The sequence below is a fragment of the Mirounga leonina genome, unplaced genomic scaffold (genome assembly GCF_011800145.1).
Source record: "Mirounga leonina isolate KUSES-001 unplaced genomic scaffold, KU_Mleo_1.0 Mir_201, whole genome shotgun sequence".
Taxonomy (NCBI): Eukaryota; Metazoa; Chordata; class Mammalia; order Carnivora; family Phocidae; genus Mirounga; species Mirounga leonina.
The window spans coordinates 27,137,739-27,156,549 of record NW_023270504.1 but is presented as its reverse complement, the minus strand read 5'-3'; the positions used below and the strand labels follow the sequence as shown (position 1 = coordinate 27,156,549).

The following is an 18,811-nucleotide window of genomic DNA, read 5'->3' as shown; positions in this document are numbered from 1 at the left end:
GATTACTTCCTGATACTTTCTATCCTGTTCTGTTCAGTTAAACGGCAACAAAAACAACCCACCACTGGGTTTCATGACCCAACAGTGAGCTGCAACTAGAAGCTAGAAAAACACTGATCCAACCCCACCCTTTATTAGACAAATGGAATGCCAGGGGCTGGGAGAGGAAGTGACTCACCCAAGGTCCCACAGTCAGGACTGGGCTTGTAATGCTAATGTCACCTCCTTTGGACTTACCCGGAGGAGAGCCTCGCAGTTGCTTGGGAATCTCGAGGAAGACCCTGGTTTGCTACCGCGGGGGGTGGCAGAGGAGCAGTGTAGTGGCCGCCCGGCTTCCTGCAGCTCTTCCCTGGCGGGGGGAGCACTACCCAGCCTGCACAATGCTCCCCATTTCTGGGAGGCAGGGAACAGTATCCCCAGGAGGATGCCCCTCAGCATTTTCCTAGCAAAACAAGAAAGGGGGGAGATATAGTCCTTCTGGCAACTTTAGCCCCTGCTGCACCCCCGGGACCACCCATATATACCCCCTGGCTTCCAGAAGTTAATTAGTTTGCTAAAATTAGGAGTCAGTTTTGCGTGCAGTGGGACAACAAAAGCTAGACATGTGTGAGGTGTGCTTCCTGGTCGGAGGCCTGGGACAGAGGAAAGGGAGGGCCAGGGATATCCTCCTGTCGTTCCCTGCCAGAGGCTCCCACCCAGGGCCTTTGTGGGCCCAAGGCCATGGGCTGGCTGCCTCGTCTGCATTATGAATGTCACCGGGGAAAGCTAATGAGGTTATTGGGCAGAGAAACACTCCTGTGAGCCCATGTGGAGGAGACCTACAGCAGAGCGGGATGCAGGGAGTCTGCCTTTGGCGCCATCCATGGGGATAGAGAAGGCACGGGAGGAGTTTAGTGGACAAGTGGATGGCAGGCTTGGGGCAGAACGCTGTGATATACATCCCTCAAGAGGTAGAAATGGTGAGTGGGCTGAGGAAAGAAAGCCAAGGAGAAAGACAGACTGACAGAAGGCCAGGCTTGCTCTGTCATGGGATTCGGCCAAGACGGGAGGTGTGCGCATGGTTCAGTGAATCAGCCGTATTGCTAAGAACACCACCAACTTGCTGCTGGACAATGGGGTCGCCTATGAAAGTGCTTTAATGGAATATGTGTCTTAATAGGGCATTGGACAGGAAGAAGGGGAAATATTATGTTGCACTGTTTTTATAGTTCAGGAAGAAGGGGAAATGTTCTGTCACATTGTTTTTATAGTTCAACCTGATGGTGGTGCTGTAATTTGAAGTGTGACCCATGTCCCCCCTCTGTATCTCCCTCCTGCCTCCCCCCCACCCCGCCCCTTGCACAGCTATAGGCAGTAAACTCTGGAGTAATGCTAGGACCAGAGGTAGTACATTGTGGAGCATTTGCTCCACTCCAGGACTGACTAAAGTGAGTGATGGAGTAACCTCTTTAGCATATCAGCACAAGGAGCGGGAAAGGGCACTTGCAGCGCTCAGAAGCCTGCCCGTTCTCATCCACCACATGGGGGTAATTGTGCACAGCTTATATGGTGGATGTGTGAATTAGCTGGCATATAACTCGGACGGGACTGTACACGTGGGTCATTAGCAGCTATTAGAGGCAGCAACAGAAGTCAGGTGCGGGTGTCCTTCTGTCCTGATAACTGAGAAGTAGGTGATCTTGGTCACCCAGCCTCTTTGCGGGAGCACTCAGAGGAAACTGAAGTGTTTGGTCTCCCAGGCTGAGGAGCATATGAGCATAGGAACATCCCCTCTGTTAGCTTTTGGAGAAATGAAAGTGGATGAGTGTTTGAGCTCCTTAAATTCATCCTCATTTTGTACTTCTCTTTAGCAAACCGCTCTTTTTTTCCAGCAAGAAAATAGGACCTTTGGGCCCAAGAGCCATAAAATCTAACCAAGCCATCCATCTGATTAGGATGCAGTGGTTAATACTGGTTAACACCTGCTTTCTCTCTCCTCATGTTCTAAGGGTCCTTGGCATTGGGCTAGAAGTTGGGGATTTGTGTGAAACTTGGCCCTCATGCCCTCGATTACTGCTTCTCTCACTTCCTTTTTTTCTTTTTTTTTTTTTTAAATGAAGTCATCTTTTGTTTGGGGCCATATTAGTCCTTTTTGACTGTCCACAAAATAATAGGGCTAGATCACATCAGGATTATTGTTCTTCATAAAATTTTACTTGCTTATGCTTTTCCTGCCTTCCACCATCTAGATCCCTTGGTCTGTCTCACTTGTATGGCACATAAGTTACCTTGTCTGGACTCATCTCAGACCTCCCTGCTCTGCTCCTGCCATGACCCCCAGAGGAGAATGTACCTCACTCACCTTCCTGCCCCTTGCACACATGCTAACCCCAGACAGGATTGTGGGGGCCTGAGTCTCCTCTCTGAGAATTTACTATGTGCACTCAGATAAGCTCTCCACCTTCTCTGCCTCCGTCTCCCCTTTTAGCTTTGGGCCTGCCACAGTGATGGCAAATAAAGAAAAGGTGTCTTGTGAAGGAAGACTCAGGAGAGGATGTGTCTGTAGGGTGAGGGATCACTGTACAGCTTACCTTTCACCATCCTATTTCTGAGTATCTTCAGGCTGGGGAGCCCCGCTATCCTTCCCGGGCCTTGACCTTCGGCCTCTCGTTCTCGCAGATTTTAAGTTCGCCATGTATCCGCCATCGATGATTGCAACTGGAAGTGTGGGAGCTGCCATCTGTGGGCTCCAGCAGGATGAGGACGTGAGCTCGCTCACTGGCGACGCCCTGGTCGACCTGCTGGCCAAGATCACCAACACGGATGTGGTAGGTGGACGCCATCTTCTTGGTTAAAACCAGATGTCTCTTTTCTCAGCTCAGGGAAGGAGACACTTGGCTTGATGATAATGTGTTGGAGGTGCTTTTTTTTGTTGTTGATAGTGCTTTCTGTTTTCCAAGATCAACATCCAAAGTAGTACAAAATTCAATAGATGAGGCTTCCTCCTAAGGTTTGGAAGCCTGTGTGCCATAAAATAGAGAAAAGAACCTAGCAAGCAGATACAAGGTGGAGGAGGGCTATTTACTAATTTTCCTTTGTGGTGTGGGCTTCCCCGGGGGTCTGAAATGCTGCTTCATTTCCATTTATTTTCTTGTCCTCGGGCTGTTTCTCCCCCACAGTGTCGTGCTCTGCTTACACCCACTCAGGCAGAGACACGGTGGAGAGAGGGCTGGAGCCTGGCTCCGCTGCGCTGGGGGCGGTGGGGGTCCAAGAGGTGCCCCACCTCGAGCACCGTGTCTGGCCTTGACACACCTCTCAACCCCACCCACCTCTCACTTCCCTTTCGTTTAATGTGGTAATGGATTAAGAAGTACTGCTAAAAGAATAAAGAGCCATAGTAATTCAAGGAACTATTATTAGCTATAGATTTTTCCATTCTTGTGCCCCATGGACTGCCCAGAGGCTTGCCAGAATTTAAAGCTCCTTAGAAGAAAGGTCTTGAGAGACGGGGGTCAAGTGAGGCTCTGATTCAGCTGGTAGGAAATTGCAGTCCTTAGAAGGTCTGAGCCAGGGTGGCTCTGAGAGGTCAGAGTGGCCGCCCCTGCGTCTTCCAGCGTCTTCCAGCGGGAGGCTCTCCGTGGGAGGTGCAGAGAGTGCTGAGGTAGCCAGCTGGAGGAGGGGGAGGGCAGCAGCAGAACTGGGGCTGGAACCCCGAAGCTCTGACTCCCCGCCTGGAAACGTTGGCTCCACTCTTGCTGTAGCCCCTGACTCTTTTTGTTTGAGAAAGCCTCTGCTTTGAAGACAACTGGCCTGTCAGCTGGGAGGCCCTCCTGTGTCACCATGGAGAGGCTCAAGATGCAGGGGGACTTCACCGTGCCCCCCTCTGGATGTTCCAGGGAGATTCCGAATGCCCTGCTGTGGCAATAGATTGAGTCAAGAGATAACGTGGCTTACAGGCCCATCAGGGATGCTGAACAGAACGTGGACAGCTCCGAGAGCCTAAGGCTGCAGCTTGCTGGCTTTCTCACCTCTGCGTCTGTATTTTGCCTTGGCCTTTATTACCATCTCAAGGAAGTGGTGCAGGGAGGTGGTGAAGGGCCTCATGGAACAAACCCAGGGTCCTATTCTGAAGCAGTTCTTAGATATGCTTTTCAAATTCTAGGTCCAAAACAGGCTTTTCACAAAGGCCTGCGCTACCATGTACTCCATGGTTTCCGAAATACAGATGGCGAAGTCCCTTCCAGTGTGCTTCATGTGAAGAGTGCTTTTCTGATCCTCCAGAGGCAAATCTGGGTCGGAACTTAACATTTATAGAAATGATAAGCTTCCTTCCTTTTCTGAGTATCTCCTATTAAGGCTGCCTTACAAAAAGGACTCCCAACAGCAACCAGCTTAAGACAGGCTCTTCCTCAACCCCCAGAGACAAAAATGTCAGTGACAACAGTTTGACCCCCAGGCACTGTAACCTCTTTCAGATATTTATAGACCTGTCGTGATTGGCTGGTGGCTCTGTGGGTCTCTGGCCTTCTCCCACGTGTCCCTTTATCACCCCTTACTGGTTTCAAACGGACAGAGGTCACTCCTGAAGTGTCACGGAGTCTCTTCCGCCGCTTTTCAAGACTGTAAACCAGTTGCTCCTCTTACACTAGGGAAACCGCTTGCCTCTTTCAGACACTATGTAGCCAGTGCATCCAAGGTAGCCATCAGACTGGGTCAAATGGATACAAGAGCCGCTAGAGGTCTCATACGTCCCAGCTGTGGAACTGGAGATGCATGTGTGCCCCATTCTTACCAGTGGGCCTCTGGTTCAACATTTTAATATTAACAACCAAGCATGAACAGAGAATGTAAACTCCATAGCACTTTTTCAGATAAAAATCTGAGACCTCTGTGAGTTCTAAGCTTACCTCTGGGCCCCAGAGGCTTGCTCACTCTCCCCCCAGGAATGTTCTTAGTAAAAAGGCTTGAGCAACATTGGGCAAGGCTGGCCACTTGTGCCTGACTTCCAAGTGCTATAGGTCTCCTCCCATCCGTCAGGCCGTGTTCTCTGAAGTCCTGAGGCTCAAAGTGAGGAAGGAAAAGAAAAGGACTGGAATTCAGAAAGCATTAGTATCTGGAGGGAGGCAAGTTTTGCTTCCTGAGCCCATTTACCATTTCATGAGTCAAGAAGTGATGTGTTGCAAGCACTTACTCTCCATTTGTTTCTGGAAGTATTTATTAAAGGCTCACTTGTTGCAGACTTGCACGATGAACAAAGCATAGATGGAACCAAGGCAGAAATTGGGACGGGTGGGTCATGTATGGAAAATAGGAGATGATGCTCCTGACTTCAAGGAACTCGGCGACTGTAGGGGAAATCAAAAGCAAAGCATGCAAAATCCTAGCAAATGAAGATCACCAGCAAATGAATGCTGAAGTGTTATGAACTATAAATGCGGGAGGAAAGCAACCCAGAGGAAGGAGCTCACTAGTCCTAATGTGAAACACAGGCCTCCTGGAAAGGGCACTTGGCAATAGAAAATGTCCTTGGAATGGAGAAACAAAATGTGGTATGTATGTGCAGTGGAATATTAGTCTGCCTTAAAAAGGAAGTGAAATCCTGACATGTGCTGCAACATGGATGAGCCTTGAAAACATGCTAAGTGAAAGAGACATATATGGGGCCACTTATAGGAGATAACTCACATAGTGGAGTTCATGGAGACAGAAAGTAAAATCGGGGTTACCAGGGCCCAGGGGGTGGGAGGAATGGGGAGTTCTTTAATGGGTATGGGGTTTCATTTTGGAATGATGAGAAAGTTCTGGAGATGGATGATGGAGATGGTGGCATGACCAAGGGAATATACTGAATGCCACCGTACACCCAAAAATGGTTACGATGGTAAATGTTACGTTCAATTTATTTTGCCACAATTAGAACACACACACACACACACACACACAATATGCTCTCAGGCCCACGCTCTGAAATGCCCACAGGATTGTGTTGAACTCTCCCATGGAGAAGTCAGGTGCCCAGGACCACGTTCTGTTACGCTGGCTCCGGCAGAATAGGACAGATGGGAACCAGGACCTGGTGTCCCTACAGTTCTGTGCCTGCCCTGTGCACCTTGCTATTTGTGATCTCCTCGAGCTGATGGTGTTCTCTCTCCACGCATTGTCAGGGGTCGGACCAGGGAAAGCGGGTCCCCTGGATTCCATTGAGACGGGCAGACAAGTTTCTCCGGCTCACTAGCCAGCAGCAGATAGCTTTGATCGGAGGGACCCAGGCGGCTCTGAGAAAGTCGGTCTTTGTTGCTCCGTCTGGTTGCCAAAATAAACCGAAACGCTTCATTCCAAAGAGAAAGCTGAGTGAGAAGCCTGACAGTTTTACAGGGAATAAAAGTCTCAGAGGGTGGTATATTTTAAGTACTTTTTCCTTCCAGTCATAAGTGTTGCTAAAAACAGACGCCAGCCAGCGAGGCGGTGCTGGCTTTGGGGAAACTTCTACCGGGGCTTCCGTTGCCAAGGGTGAGTTTGAGAGGAGGGCTCGAGCGTCCTGGTTCCCCGGTGAACCTTTCCCTGCTCCGCCGGGCAGACTCGGGGTTCCTCTTCCGTCCCCTCGGCACTCGGCTCGTGCTTGTGCCAGCATTTATCTCAGCGTTCCTTGTCTATAGAGCCTCTTGAACAGGACCCAACTTTTACTGTGCTCTTTATCCAGAGCCCCTGGCAGAGGCTTGGGAATGATGCTGATGAGAGGGAGGGAAGCCGGAAGGAAGGAACGGAGGACACAAAGGCCAGGCATATGGGCTTAGAGTGTGTTTCTTAGTCTTCGGTCTCCCCAGGTCTTTGGGAAAGCCCTGTAAGCCTTAATTTACACGCCAGGGTCCTGAGCAAAACACATCACCTTCACGTGACACAGTTTTACAAAATGACTGATAAAAACGCAGCAGTCAGGCTCACGGGCCATGACCATGCTGTGAAGCTATTGGGAGATAATTTGACGGAGGCAGACGCTAGTCCCTGGTCCCTATATTCCTCCTTTTCTACTCTGTCCAGTACTTAAATAGCGCCCAGAGGAGATTTAGGATACCCCTGCCTTAGGGTCATCCTGGCCTGTTAGGATCGTGGTTGCCAGTGAGCTGTTGAAAACCCATTCGCTGTGCAGGGGAGGAAGTCTTGATTTTGACTACGTGTTCTGGTCCGGGTCCCCAGCCTCGTGTCTCTGTCCTCCTTAGTGAGCGGCACCCCTTCTCCTGAGGGCCCCTGTACGGCTGGGGCTGTCCTTTGTGGACCTGACGGGGCCTGTGGTCAAGGACCTTGGGAAGAGTGGCCGGAGGGGAGGCTGGGCGCGGGGAGGGGGACGGAATCGAACTGGAGGCTCATGCTTCCCTCTCCTGCCTTATTTCTTCTGCGGGCTTCATTTGGTATGCAAGGAAATAAGCCAAACAGCCTGTGAAGAAAGGGAGAATGAGATAGTTTCCGAAGTTGTCTCTGCCTGAGTTGGCCGCGGGTCTGGGGCTCATTCAGCCCTTTGTCCCCCTGTTGAGTGCAGTGCGTGTGTGGTGACAATGGCGTGATGCAGTTACACTGGGGGCTAATGGTAGGAGTTCCGTCAGCCCATTCACGGAGGCCGAGGAGGGTGCAGGGCGCAGAGCCCGAGCCAGCACGCAGAGGAAGCCGGAGGCCCGTGTAACGAGCTGGCGATCACAAACACTGCTGTCAGGGCTCCGGGCTGGGGGGCAGGGGCCAGGGAGGGAGCCGATGATCATCGGGGCTGGAGGTTTGCCCGACCTCCAGCACTGTGGAGCGCCACCTGTCCAGGCTGACAGACGAGCATTATGGCTTTCCTTTTAATCAGCTTAATTTGGGGCATCTTAACACAATGACCGGTGCTTTCGGAGGTCCCAGAGCCGCTGCATTTTGCATGCACGTAGCATCTTTTCACTGGACGACCCGCCCCCCCTCCCCCGCCCACCAGCTCCTTGGGGCTACGTCTCCCTTTCTTGGAGATTCTCTGCCCTGTATGTCTTTCCTTAGAGCTGGGAAGAAGCAGAGGGTCTTAGGGGAAAGAGTTCTGAAGCTGGAGGCTTGCCCGTTTAAAGCCAGGCTTAGCTTTTAACTCGAAGGAACCAGGGGACAAGCCGGCTTCAGTTCTGTTCTCTAGCTGTACAATGAGGGCGTGTGGCTGTTTGAGCTCCAAAAGCCGTTCAGACCCCCAAATCCCCTGACCCTGTAATTGCCACTGTGTGGCGTCTTGTGATTCTGCCCTTTGGAAATACTATGATTCTGCTCTTGCCCAGCTTTGCCTCCTTTTCTTTTCGGGCCCTTGAACTTGCCCCCCCTCTTTATTTCCTTCTCTCAGCTTGACCTTCCAGCACCAAGCGCCCTGCTGGGTTTGAGGCACGGTTCCTCCTTCTCTCAGGTCACCGCTCCCCCCACCCCAGTCCCATGCGCCGTCCTGCCCTGCTGCTCGGGAGAGTCGGAGCTCCTTGGGCAGGAATGGGGCTGTGTTGGGTGGGCATGTCTGGCTCAGGTAACAGCGCCACCACACATTTCCCTCTCCCTTCACTTTCCATCAGCTCACAGAAAATTCTTGTGCTCTTTGCAAGTCCAGGAATGGTTCCTAACGGTGCTAAAGGAGGGTATTAAAATACAGGGAGTGAGTTCTGTCTCCAGGAAGGGGACGTGATGATATCTCTGTCTCCACCATCACAGAGTAGACTGACATTGTTCTTGCAAGACAGACACTTGCCCTTAAGTTTTTTTACCCAGTTAAGGATGGGTGATCTGCACTTAAAACTCAAGCTGATAATAGCCGAGCTGTGAAGAAGGGGAACCTGAAGGAGAGTTAGGCCGAGGCCCCAGAGGGCTTTCCAGGAGTGAGGGACATGATTGAGCCCAGAGAGGGTTAGCTTCCCGCTCTGTCCCAGATGAATCTAGAAGAGAGCCGGGGATGGAGTTCAGGGTCCCTCATTTCTGGGGTAACTGCTGTAGTCATTTATCACTTCAAGTAGGAGGTTATCAAAGATCAAGAGCTGGCCATCGTCAGTCACGATTTAGACTGAAATGAGAACAGGGCCGAGGAAAGTGCTTTACATGAAACCTCCCTTCATTTTATTCAGGAAAGCCGGTACGCGTGTTCTTGGCTGGAACGTACATAAATGTGACTGACACTTGAGGCATGTTATCTTCAGTCCCATGGCTCTGAAAGTCCAGTAGAAGTGACTGTCCAATGTCCCAGCCTTCCCTGTAGGATTTTTTCTAGAACCGTTCTTTGAGGTTTCAGGCTGCTAGAAGGGAAGGCTGAATGCCAGAAACTGTAGAATCGCTGGCGTCCCAAAAGCCAAGACTCTAATATGGCCCCAGATCAGGTTCTTTCGCTTTCTTGAGCTTTGTCTCCTTGTGTGGAGGACGATCTTTCTCAGGGATGCTGGTGTGGCTAATGCAGTGATAATCATGGAGTCCTGAGTTGGTCATATTTTTGGGATGGAAGGTGGGCTGACCCTGATGACCTCCCCATGGCACCGAAATACAGCCTCAGAGGAAGGAAAGCTGGACAGGATCGGCGGGAGGCACTAGGGCTCTCGGTGGTGGGCAGGGTCTTCCACACGACCTTCACCTTCACGTCAGGGAGTCTTCACCAAATGGCTGTGCCATGGGAAACCGTTTTGTTAAAGAGGCCTTGTTGCTGACACCTGACTGGCATTTCTTTTTGAATTTAGTGGTTCAGAGCTATTGTCTGTCCCTCCCCTACACACAGACAGTCCCTCAATCAGCTGAGAATCCTGCCATCTTCTTTAGAGAACAAAAGCCCTTTATGCCACACCTGAAATCAATAGAACACATATGTTAATAATACTCCGGGGGGGGAAGAAAAAAAGCTCTTTATGCCGTATGCTTTGGATAGGATTTGTCCTCCATGGAGGCAAGCATGCGGGTACCGTCCCCGTGGTATGGAGGGGTTCTGACGCATTCCCCCTGTCTCCTTTTAAACATAACCTCCACCAGCTCCTGAAGGACCTCTGTAGCGGAGGGTCATCCCATCACCACTGGCTGGATTCAACTCATTATTCCCTGCGAGAAAGAAGAAAGAAGAAACTAATATTCATTTCAATTCTTCAGCCCCTCAGTTCTCAGTGAGGAGTTCAGGGGAATGAGGGAGGGCAGAGGGCGCCCGAGACATGAGACGGGGCTTTTGAGGATGGTGTTATGCCACCAACATGGCCTCTCAGAACAAGTCGGCTTCTTCAGATGGTGCTCAAATGGAGAACAAGCCACTTACTCCAGCTTTGGAAGGAAAACTGACCGTGGGCCCCATTGTCCACCTCTGATGCACGACCTTCCCAAGGAGAGTTGAGAGTTGTTTACCTATAGTCGTTTGTTTGCCTTGTTTGCCCACACCAGCTTTATCTTTATTTAAGATCAGTTTTCTTTATCGATTGTAAGGCTTTCGGGTTTTCTGATACCTTCTACTGAAATGGAAGTGCCTTTAGCCTTCGCCCCGAACTCATGGGGCGAGTGGTCAGTGACCTGGGAGCGCAACCCCTGGGTGTGGGCTTTGGAGGAGAAGCCCAGGGAAGGTTTCCAGTCGATAGTGAGGGGATCGGACAGGGTAGAGGATGTGGCCAGGGCATGCCACAGAAGTCTGAGAGATGTTGCCAGTCCCTGACCCCTCAGCTTGTTCAGGATGGCCCAGAGATCTCTGAGGCTGGGTTCTGTCTGTCTTGTTCCACGCTCCACTCCCAGTGCCAGGCACACGGTGCTTGCCTTCAGCAATCTGGAGCAAATGCTTATCCATATCTCATCTTAAAGAAATCGAAAGAATTCTTTCGGACTCCAGGACAGGTTTCTTGTTATTCACAAGAAATGGGCTTCATTTATTGAATTTAGCACTTGAGATAGATTATTTCAAGAGCTGACCTTTACCCTATGAGTGTTTTTCATCCTTATTTTACAAGTTGGGGAACAGGTCCGAGAAGTGAAATAACCTCGTTGCTCCCTGCAAGTATGGTGGGCGGGTCGCAAATACTATCTCAGTTTTCATTTGTCTTACCTGCTGGGTGATACTCCATCTCTGCCCTTAGCAGCTGTTGTTCCTAATCTTTAGTTTCGTAAAAAGCTGTAGTTTGAGGGCTCCTGGGTGGCTCAGTCGTTAAGCGTCTGCCTTCGGCTCAGGTCATGATCCCAGGGTCCTGGGATCGAGTCCCACATCGGGCTCCCTCCTCGGGGGGAAGCCTGCTTCTCCCTCTCCCACTCCCGCTGCCTGTGTTCCCGCTCTCGCTATCTCTGTCTCTGTCAAATAAATAAATAAAATCTTAAAAAAAAAAAAAAAGCTGTAGTTTGAAACGTGGAATGGACAAGATAGGAATGGAACATTGGGGCATGGAAACTGTGTCCCTGAGTAGTTCGGTCCAACTTTATTTTAGATCTTCAGAAAATAAAGATAATGCTTTTGTGCTTGGCAAACAGTAGCCTCCAGGCAGTGAGAATTGCACAGTGAAACAAACAACAGGGGAAGCCTACTGCTCAGCTGGGGGTCTGCTTCTCCCTCTGACCCTCTTCCCTCTCGTGCTCTCTGTCTCTCATTCTCTCTCAAATAAATAAATAAATAAAATCTTTTAACAACAACAACAACAACAACAACAAGGGAAGCCTAGATTAAGCTGTGGGAAGACCCAAGCGGAGTCGATCTAACATATTTTCCATATGTAGATGCTGCTTGAGTGCAGAAACAGAGCGTTGCAGAGGACGGGGGGAGCATATCTGCTAAGAGTGATTTTCTTTAGCCCACTTGCCGCTAGGAGCCAGCTCGTCCCTCGTGACACCCATGAATTGCCGCGCATTCCACCGCACCCCGCTAACAGAAGCTTCTGCCTGGGGCAAACTTACTCTGAATTTTCCCTACCAAATATAGACTAATATCAAACAGTGTTGCAAATTCTTACTTATTCCCAAATTGGACAGTTGCAACGTCCAGAGTTCTGTCAACATTTGTGTTGTAGTTCTATGAGAATTGAGGGTGGTTAAGTAAAGCAGAAAACCGGGCGTTTTTCTTTTTAAGAACCTCCGCAGTTTCTGAGTACAGTTCAATGCACTTTCTTCTTATCCATCCCTCCGGTGCCACACCTGCCTGACTCTGTGGCTCTGTCTGCGGTGCTGGCCTTCGCCGTTTCTCTGTCACCTCCCAGGGTCCACAAGCAGAAAGCCCCCAGTTGGCGCTGGGGTTACCGGGTGCGGCGTGTCCGTAAAGGGCTCAGCATCTTGGCCAGATTCTCGTGTGTGTTTGTCTCAGCTGGGCTTCTGCTAAAATACCGATTCTGTTTCGATAGATCTGGAATGGGCTGGGATTCTGCATTTTCCACAAGGGGGTGCCGATGCTGCCTGCTGTGGACCCCACTTGGAGCAGTGTGGTCCCACAGCTCTGCTGGAGTACATCTTTCTACTGGGAAACCGGCACGAAGCCCGTGAGGCTTCCATTGTGTATATTTTCTTCATAAATGCTCTGCACACTGTTGATCTTGCTAACAGCTCTGGTCTGACCCCTTCTCCTTCTAGGACTGCCTCAAAGCCTGCCAGGAGCAGATTGAGGTGGTGCTGCTCAACAGCCTGCAGCAGTTCCGTCAGGACCAGGGGGACGGGTCCAAGTCGGAGGATGAACTGGACCAGGCCAGCACCCCTACGGACGTGCGGGATATTGACCTGTGAGGACGAAGTCGGGCCGAATGGGAGAGACGCGTTCACATCTGCTCTCTCCTTCTCTCTGGTTGTGTTTTGTTCTTTATGTTTTAGGATGAAACTTTAAAAGCAACAACAAAAAAAAATCTGCCCCCACCTAGATCATATTGAAAGATCTTTTAGAAGTGAGAGAAAAAGGTCCTATAAAAACGGAATAACTAAAAGCATTTGGTGCCTATTTGAAGTACAACAGAAGGGAATCCCTTGTATATGCGAACAGTTATTGTTTGATTATGTTAAAAGTAATAGTAAAATGCTTACAGAAAAACCTGCAGAGTAGCTAGAGAAAATGTACGCCTGCAAATACGGGAACAAATTAGAGGAGGCTTTTTTTTTTTTTTTCTTCATGTTACGAACTAGCATGTACACACCCCTTGTAGGATAATTTCAAGGAACTTGCGTGAGCCATTTATGGCATGATTAGATTGCAAAGCAATGAACTCAAGAAAGAATTAGAAATAAGGGACACGATGGGGAGGGAGTACAAAACAGTCTCTCAACCTGATTGAACCATTTTGGATGTAGAGGCACCTTTGTTCTCAACCACCTGTTTGTTACTAAGTCCGGAGCGTAGCTGAATCTCTAGTTATGATCTCTTGCTGTCCACAGTAGCTGCTGCCTAAAAGAGATGTTGTACTTTGCCACTTGGACACAGGTGATTGGATTCTGGGTTTCATGGGCTTGTGACATCTTGCTTCTTCTTCCAAACATGGTTCATTGCAGACACCACCATATGTTTATCAAAAGGGGCAATCTCGCTTTGGGCCATCACCAAAACTCATATGAAATGGAGGCAGATGGAGACCAAGGGTGGGATCTGGAATGGAATATTTTCTCTTAATGTATTCAAGAGGGTAATGTGACCTTGGCATCCTTTATTAAAAAACTGATTTTTGGTGCTGATTGGCATGTCTGGTCCACAGTTTAGCATTGTTATAAACCATTCCATTCGAAAAGCACTTTGAAAACTTGTTCCCGAGGGATAGATGGGATGGTTTATGCAAGTCATGCTGAATAGACTCCTCCCTGCTTCTCCTGTGCTCCTCCCCGCCTGCCCCAAGTCGGGGGACTATTCACTTCTGGTATCTGACATTCTCTGGTACACAGTTCTGGTATCCCTACCGGGACTCAAGAGACACCCCTTTCCACCAACATTCCCATCACAACATTCCTCCAAAAAGCCTACAAACAAAGATCTGTTACCATTTTGGTGGCAAAGAAGGATCTTAATTCCCACCTATATGCTTCTCCTCTGGACATGGAAAGAAAAGTTACTGCTGGTGCAGACAGACAGCTGAATATCAGAGTGTGGCATTTTGTTCCCTTTTCCGTTTTTTCGTTAATTTCATTGCAAAGTTGTATTCAGCGTACTTGAATTTTTTTCCTCTCCACTTCTTAGAGGCATTCAGTTAGCGAAGAGGTTGGAGCAACAACTTTTTTTTTTTTTTTGCACAATTATAATTGACAGGTAATGAAGCTATTAAAATATTTGCCTTTTTAAGTTAGAAAGAAAAAATCAGAACAGGGCTGCTTTGAAGAATTATTTTATACACAGATTCTGCCTTGTTTCGTAGTATGAGGGTTGAAGATGGAGAAAAATCTAAGGGTCTCTTATTTTTCAGTTTATTGTGTTCAGTTTTTTATGATTATTTTTTTTTTGCGCTGCTAAGAAGCTAAGATCATTCATCCTTATTCACATTAACAGTACCTAGCTGTAATGTTTCACAGAGTGTGCTGCTATTTTATAAACATTTTTATAATATATTATTTTACTGCTTAAATTCCAAGTCCTGAAGTAGGTGGTCAAGATAGGAGTTCTTCGTACTGGAAAAGCCCTTCCATAGTTTTTCTTCTGGTAGCGTATTCATGGTTTTTTTGTTTTTGTTTTGTTTTTTGTTTTTTCCTTTTGGTTTTCTCTCTCTCTCTCTCTTCTCACATTCTTCAAAGACAGAGCATTCTTTACCTCAGGTTTACTGGACAAAATCAATAGCTACAAAAGATTCACATTTTTGTTTTCATAATACCTCACAACCGCATAGTTTCTGCTTGGGAGCCGTTAGTGTGGGGAAAGGAGAAGTCGGCGAGGAGGCTGCAAGCCCCTCTCAGGTGGAGGGTGGGGTGGATTTGGCCCTTGGGTCTGACACCCAGGGACCTTTTCAGTCATGAAGGTCATTAGGCTTCCATTTTGACTCCGGTATCCTCATCATGATGGAAAAAATACAATTGAACCAAGGGATTTCCCCTCCCCCCACCCCCCAGGGCAGATGTTCAGCACAAACATTTATGCAGTGAACTAGGAAGTCATAATTTGCACTTAGGGACCAGGTATCAGGAGACAGATTGAAAAGAATTCCAGCAGGCTATTTGGAGATCCTCCTCTTGTGGCCCTTTCTTAAAGCAGCGCTTTCATCTGCTTCTCTCTCTTTCCCCTTCCCTGACATGGCTATCCCCAGTTTAGGATCATCTCAGAGACTTTTCTAGGTCTGAATCTGTGGGCATAGGACTCTGCCGCATGCGGGATCACAAGGGTGCCTCCTCCCACCTGTCTCGCACCGCGGCCGGCCAGCCCCTCTACTAAGTGGCACTCGGTGGTTTTCAGGTTTTAAATTGCATTGAATTGGCATGATGGGGCAAACAGGGCAGATGAGTATTGGAGTGGGAGTGGGAGGGAGGTGAAGAGGTTGCATCTCTGCAGAGATGCCATTCCGATGAGTCAGTCTCTCTTGAAGTATGTTTGGAAGGGTACAGGATTTGGTGAGTTAGCACAACCCTAAAATTCTAGGGAGTTTCTGGTAGGACAGTGGGTGGTGAATTCTGAAGTTTTGGAGAGGAAAGCTGAGCAGCCAGTGTTTTGTCAAGAGCTCACTTTGCATAGGACGCTCTTTCAGGCCCTTGAGGAGTAACACGGAATGGAAGATGTGGTCCCTAAGTCCTTGGGAGTCTTGGAGCCTAACGAAAGCAAGGTACAAAGTCACTTAATGGTGACTGTCCCTAAGCTCAAACAGAACCGGAGGAATAAGGAAGGGAACAGGCCTACAGGCTCTCCCTGCAGTCTGCAACTTCCCAGTTTTCCTGGAGCCCTGGGTGCCACCGGGGCCTTCTGCTCTTTTTCTCCTTCTTGTCCTCGGGGCCTGGTGTGATGGGAGGTGTGGTGTTGCTGATGGGAAGGTGCTAGGTTGTTTGGCTTTTCTGCCTACTCCCTCCTTAAACAAAAGAAGGAAGCTTGGATTTGTTAAAGTAGCTGATGCCCTCCCCTTAGATCTTGGTTTCCTTGGTAGGAGTTTTTGTGTGAGAGGGAGTTCAGCCCTCCCCCACAGATTTTTTTCTCCTTCTCACCTCCCAAAAATGGGGTTCCAGACCTATTCTGGTCTTTTTCTACCTTGTTGTCTTTCTCTCTGTTCTTCCTCCTCTCTGTGTTTTGGTTTTTGGTTTTTTGGGTCATTGTTGTTAACTTTTTCTCCATCAGTGGGGGCTAAATTGTTCCCCTAAGCCTGCCAAATTTTATTCCTTCCCCTATTTTGGCCAAATCCCAGGGGGGAAAGTCCTAGTATGCCAAAAATATATGCTAAGCATAATTCAATTCCATGCAGGTTCCCACCAGCCAAGAAGCCTGCAGGTGGGAGCAGGGGACAGGTCCCTCCTTAGAATGTCTTCCCGTGTTGACAGGAGGGCTCCTCAGAGAAAGGGGCTTGTCTCAGAGGAGGCTTTATTCTGGAACTGCCCCAGAACCCCACTGAAGAGCTCACCATGTCTCAACAGCCAGATCCCCTTTGGTCTACGTGCTCTGTACAGGAGACTCTTGGTCTGCTGCTTTTTCCAGGCAGCCCGGGGCCAGAAGCAGCCCTTTGCCAGCAGGATGGGCTTCTCTTCAGAGGGGGTTGTAGCTTTCCTGTGGTCTGGCACCCTCCGGGCCTTTCCACACTGCCCCGAGGGAGCTCTAGGACGGAGGTGAAGAGCATGAGGCAGGACTGGATGACTTGCTCACAGAGGGTGGGGGAAGTTTCTCTCCATGGGCCACAGGGGCAGGGCTGGGAGAAGAAAGAGACTTGCACCTTATATCATGTAAATAATGATTTTCTAGTTCAAGAAGATAATATTGGTAGTGTGGGAATGGGAGGTAGGAACGGGGAGGAAGTCTGAGTAAGCCAGTTGGCTTCTAAGCCAAAAGGATTCCTCTTTGTTTATCTTTGAGACAGTCCAACCCTGAGAATAGCTTTAAAAGGGAAATTAGTGCTGAGACAGTAAAGTCCCCTTAAGCCAACAAACCGTAGCTATAGAATGAGCGCAGGCTTCTAGCGGTGTGGGCTCCGAGCAGTTTCGAAGAGCCACTCATGCTGTTGCCCATTTGTACAAAATAGGGCAGGAAGATTCAGGAGGGTGTTTATGACTTTCTCATACCACGTGGCTTTTCACGATTCTGGATTCTAAACAACCCAGAACAGTCCTTTCAGCCAGAGCTATTCTACATTTGTGTCTCTCTGCTTTTAGACTTGGCTGGACTATCAGACCCGATTCTTGGCTCAGGTTTCAAGAAGCCATCAGCAAACGTACACATGCACGCTTGTCGCTGCAATGTTTATTCCTTTGCCTGCAGCCTACTTTGGGGAAAAAAAGTGCCTTACTGACTGTAGCCATTGCAGTATCCAGTGTATTTTGACAGGTGCCTGTCCTTAAAAAAAAAAAATTTTCATTTTTTTTTTTTGATTGGTTTTTGTTTCGTACTGTTGGCCAGCTCTTAAGTCCCCAGCAAATCACTGGGCCATTGGATTTTTTCCATTATGTTCATTACCCTTGTACCATGTACCTCAGATCTCTTTCTCTCTCAGTTACAGTTTCTCGTCTTGGACTTCTTTTATTATTATTATAATTTTTTTTTTTGCTTTAAAATGAGTGTGATGCCATATCGAGTCAATGTTATTCTCTCACAATGTACTCTATAAGAGGTGTGGGTGTTTATTTGGTCGGGATGCTAGCAAGTGCTAAAGTAGCATGATCAGTATAAACAAAAGGTTTTTTGGAAGTATGGAAAAAGTGTTTTATTGGTTATGATGGTGACATGGTATAGTCAGCTGCCTTTTAAGAGGTCCTGTCTGTTCAGTGTTAAGTGATTTTAAAAAATAATGGCCTGTGATTCTGACCAGCTTAAAGATGGATTTGCAAATGGTTTTGGATGCAATTAGGTTATGCTATTTGGACAATAAACTCACCTTGACCTAAATCCTCTGGCCACTTTGACTTATTTATGGACCAGCAGCCCTCAGAAGAGAACGCGTCTTTCTCCTGTCAGGACACGGTTGGCAGCAATTGGTAGTGGCATAAAACACAAATCCTAACCTGAGAGGTACTCTGTGTGTGTATCTGTGTATCTACAATACACGTAGTTGATGACTTTTTTCTCCCTTTGGGGTCCCCCTGGGGAGCCGTCTCATAAACTAGAAGCTTCAGCCCACCTTCCTGAGGTGGGCAAGTCCCCGCTATGGCGACTGGGCTTCGTTCCTGAGGATTGCCAGCTATTCACTCTTGTTGTGAGTATCTCCTCCCTTGGGAGGTGCCAGGGGCCCTGAGTGCCATCTCCAGACTTGGGGGGTCTCTGGAGAACTCCACCCCTGTAGGTGTCTTGGCTCCAGTCTGCCGCTCCTCGAGGCTCCCCCCCACCCCCCGATTCCCAACCCGGTCTATAAGTCTCCTGTGAAGACTGGGCCATAAGTACACTTGGGGGAGGGGTGGTGAGGTGGAGCCTAGGAAGGGGGTGGGAGAGTCCACACTTACATGAGTTGGCAGGCCCTGGTCCTAGCTGCTCCTCAGACCAGCCTCTTTCACAAAAGCAATGGGTAATGCAAAGGGCAATGGCTTCATAGCCATTTTCATGTTGCTATAAACACTCGTGCTCTCTGTAGTTCCCTGTATCTCTCAAAGCCACTGGAGGCTGTTTCCCAGTTTAATGCTGTCCTGAGCTGCAATGGGAAGATTAATACTGGTCATTGGGAAAATCCAGATATCCTGAACTAACCCCCCCTTAACAGGATTTCTAATCTTACAAGGATCCTAGAAATTTCCCTTTGTCTCCATCCCCCACTGACAGTCACCATTCTTGGAGACAAGCAGGGATAGCTTT

General features: G+C 48.8%; 1 protein-coding gene across 1 annotated transcript in view; it reads left to right on the top strand.

The window, feature by feature from the left end:
* CCND2 (cyclin D2) overlaps positions 1–17,914 on the top strand; it is a 30,342-nt gene extending 12,428 nt beyond the window's left edge. The window contains exons 4-5 of the mRNA XM_035028440.1: positions 2,659–2,807; positions 12,517–17,914. Of these exons, the coding sequence (XP_034884331.1) occupies positions 2,659–2,807; positions 12,517–12,666 (299 nt within the window). The 3' untranslated portion in view covers positions 12,667–17,914. The remainder of the gene's footprint in view (positions 1–2,658; positions 2,808–12,516) is intronic.
* The last annotated feature ends 897 nt before the right edge of the window (positions 17,915–18,811 follow it).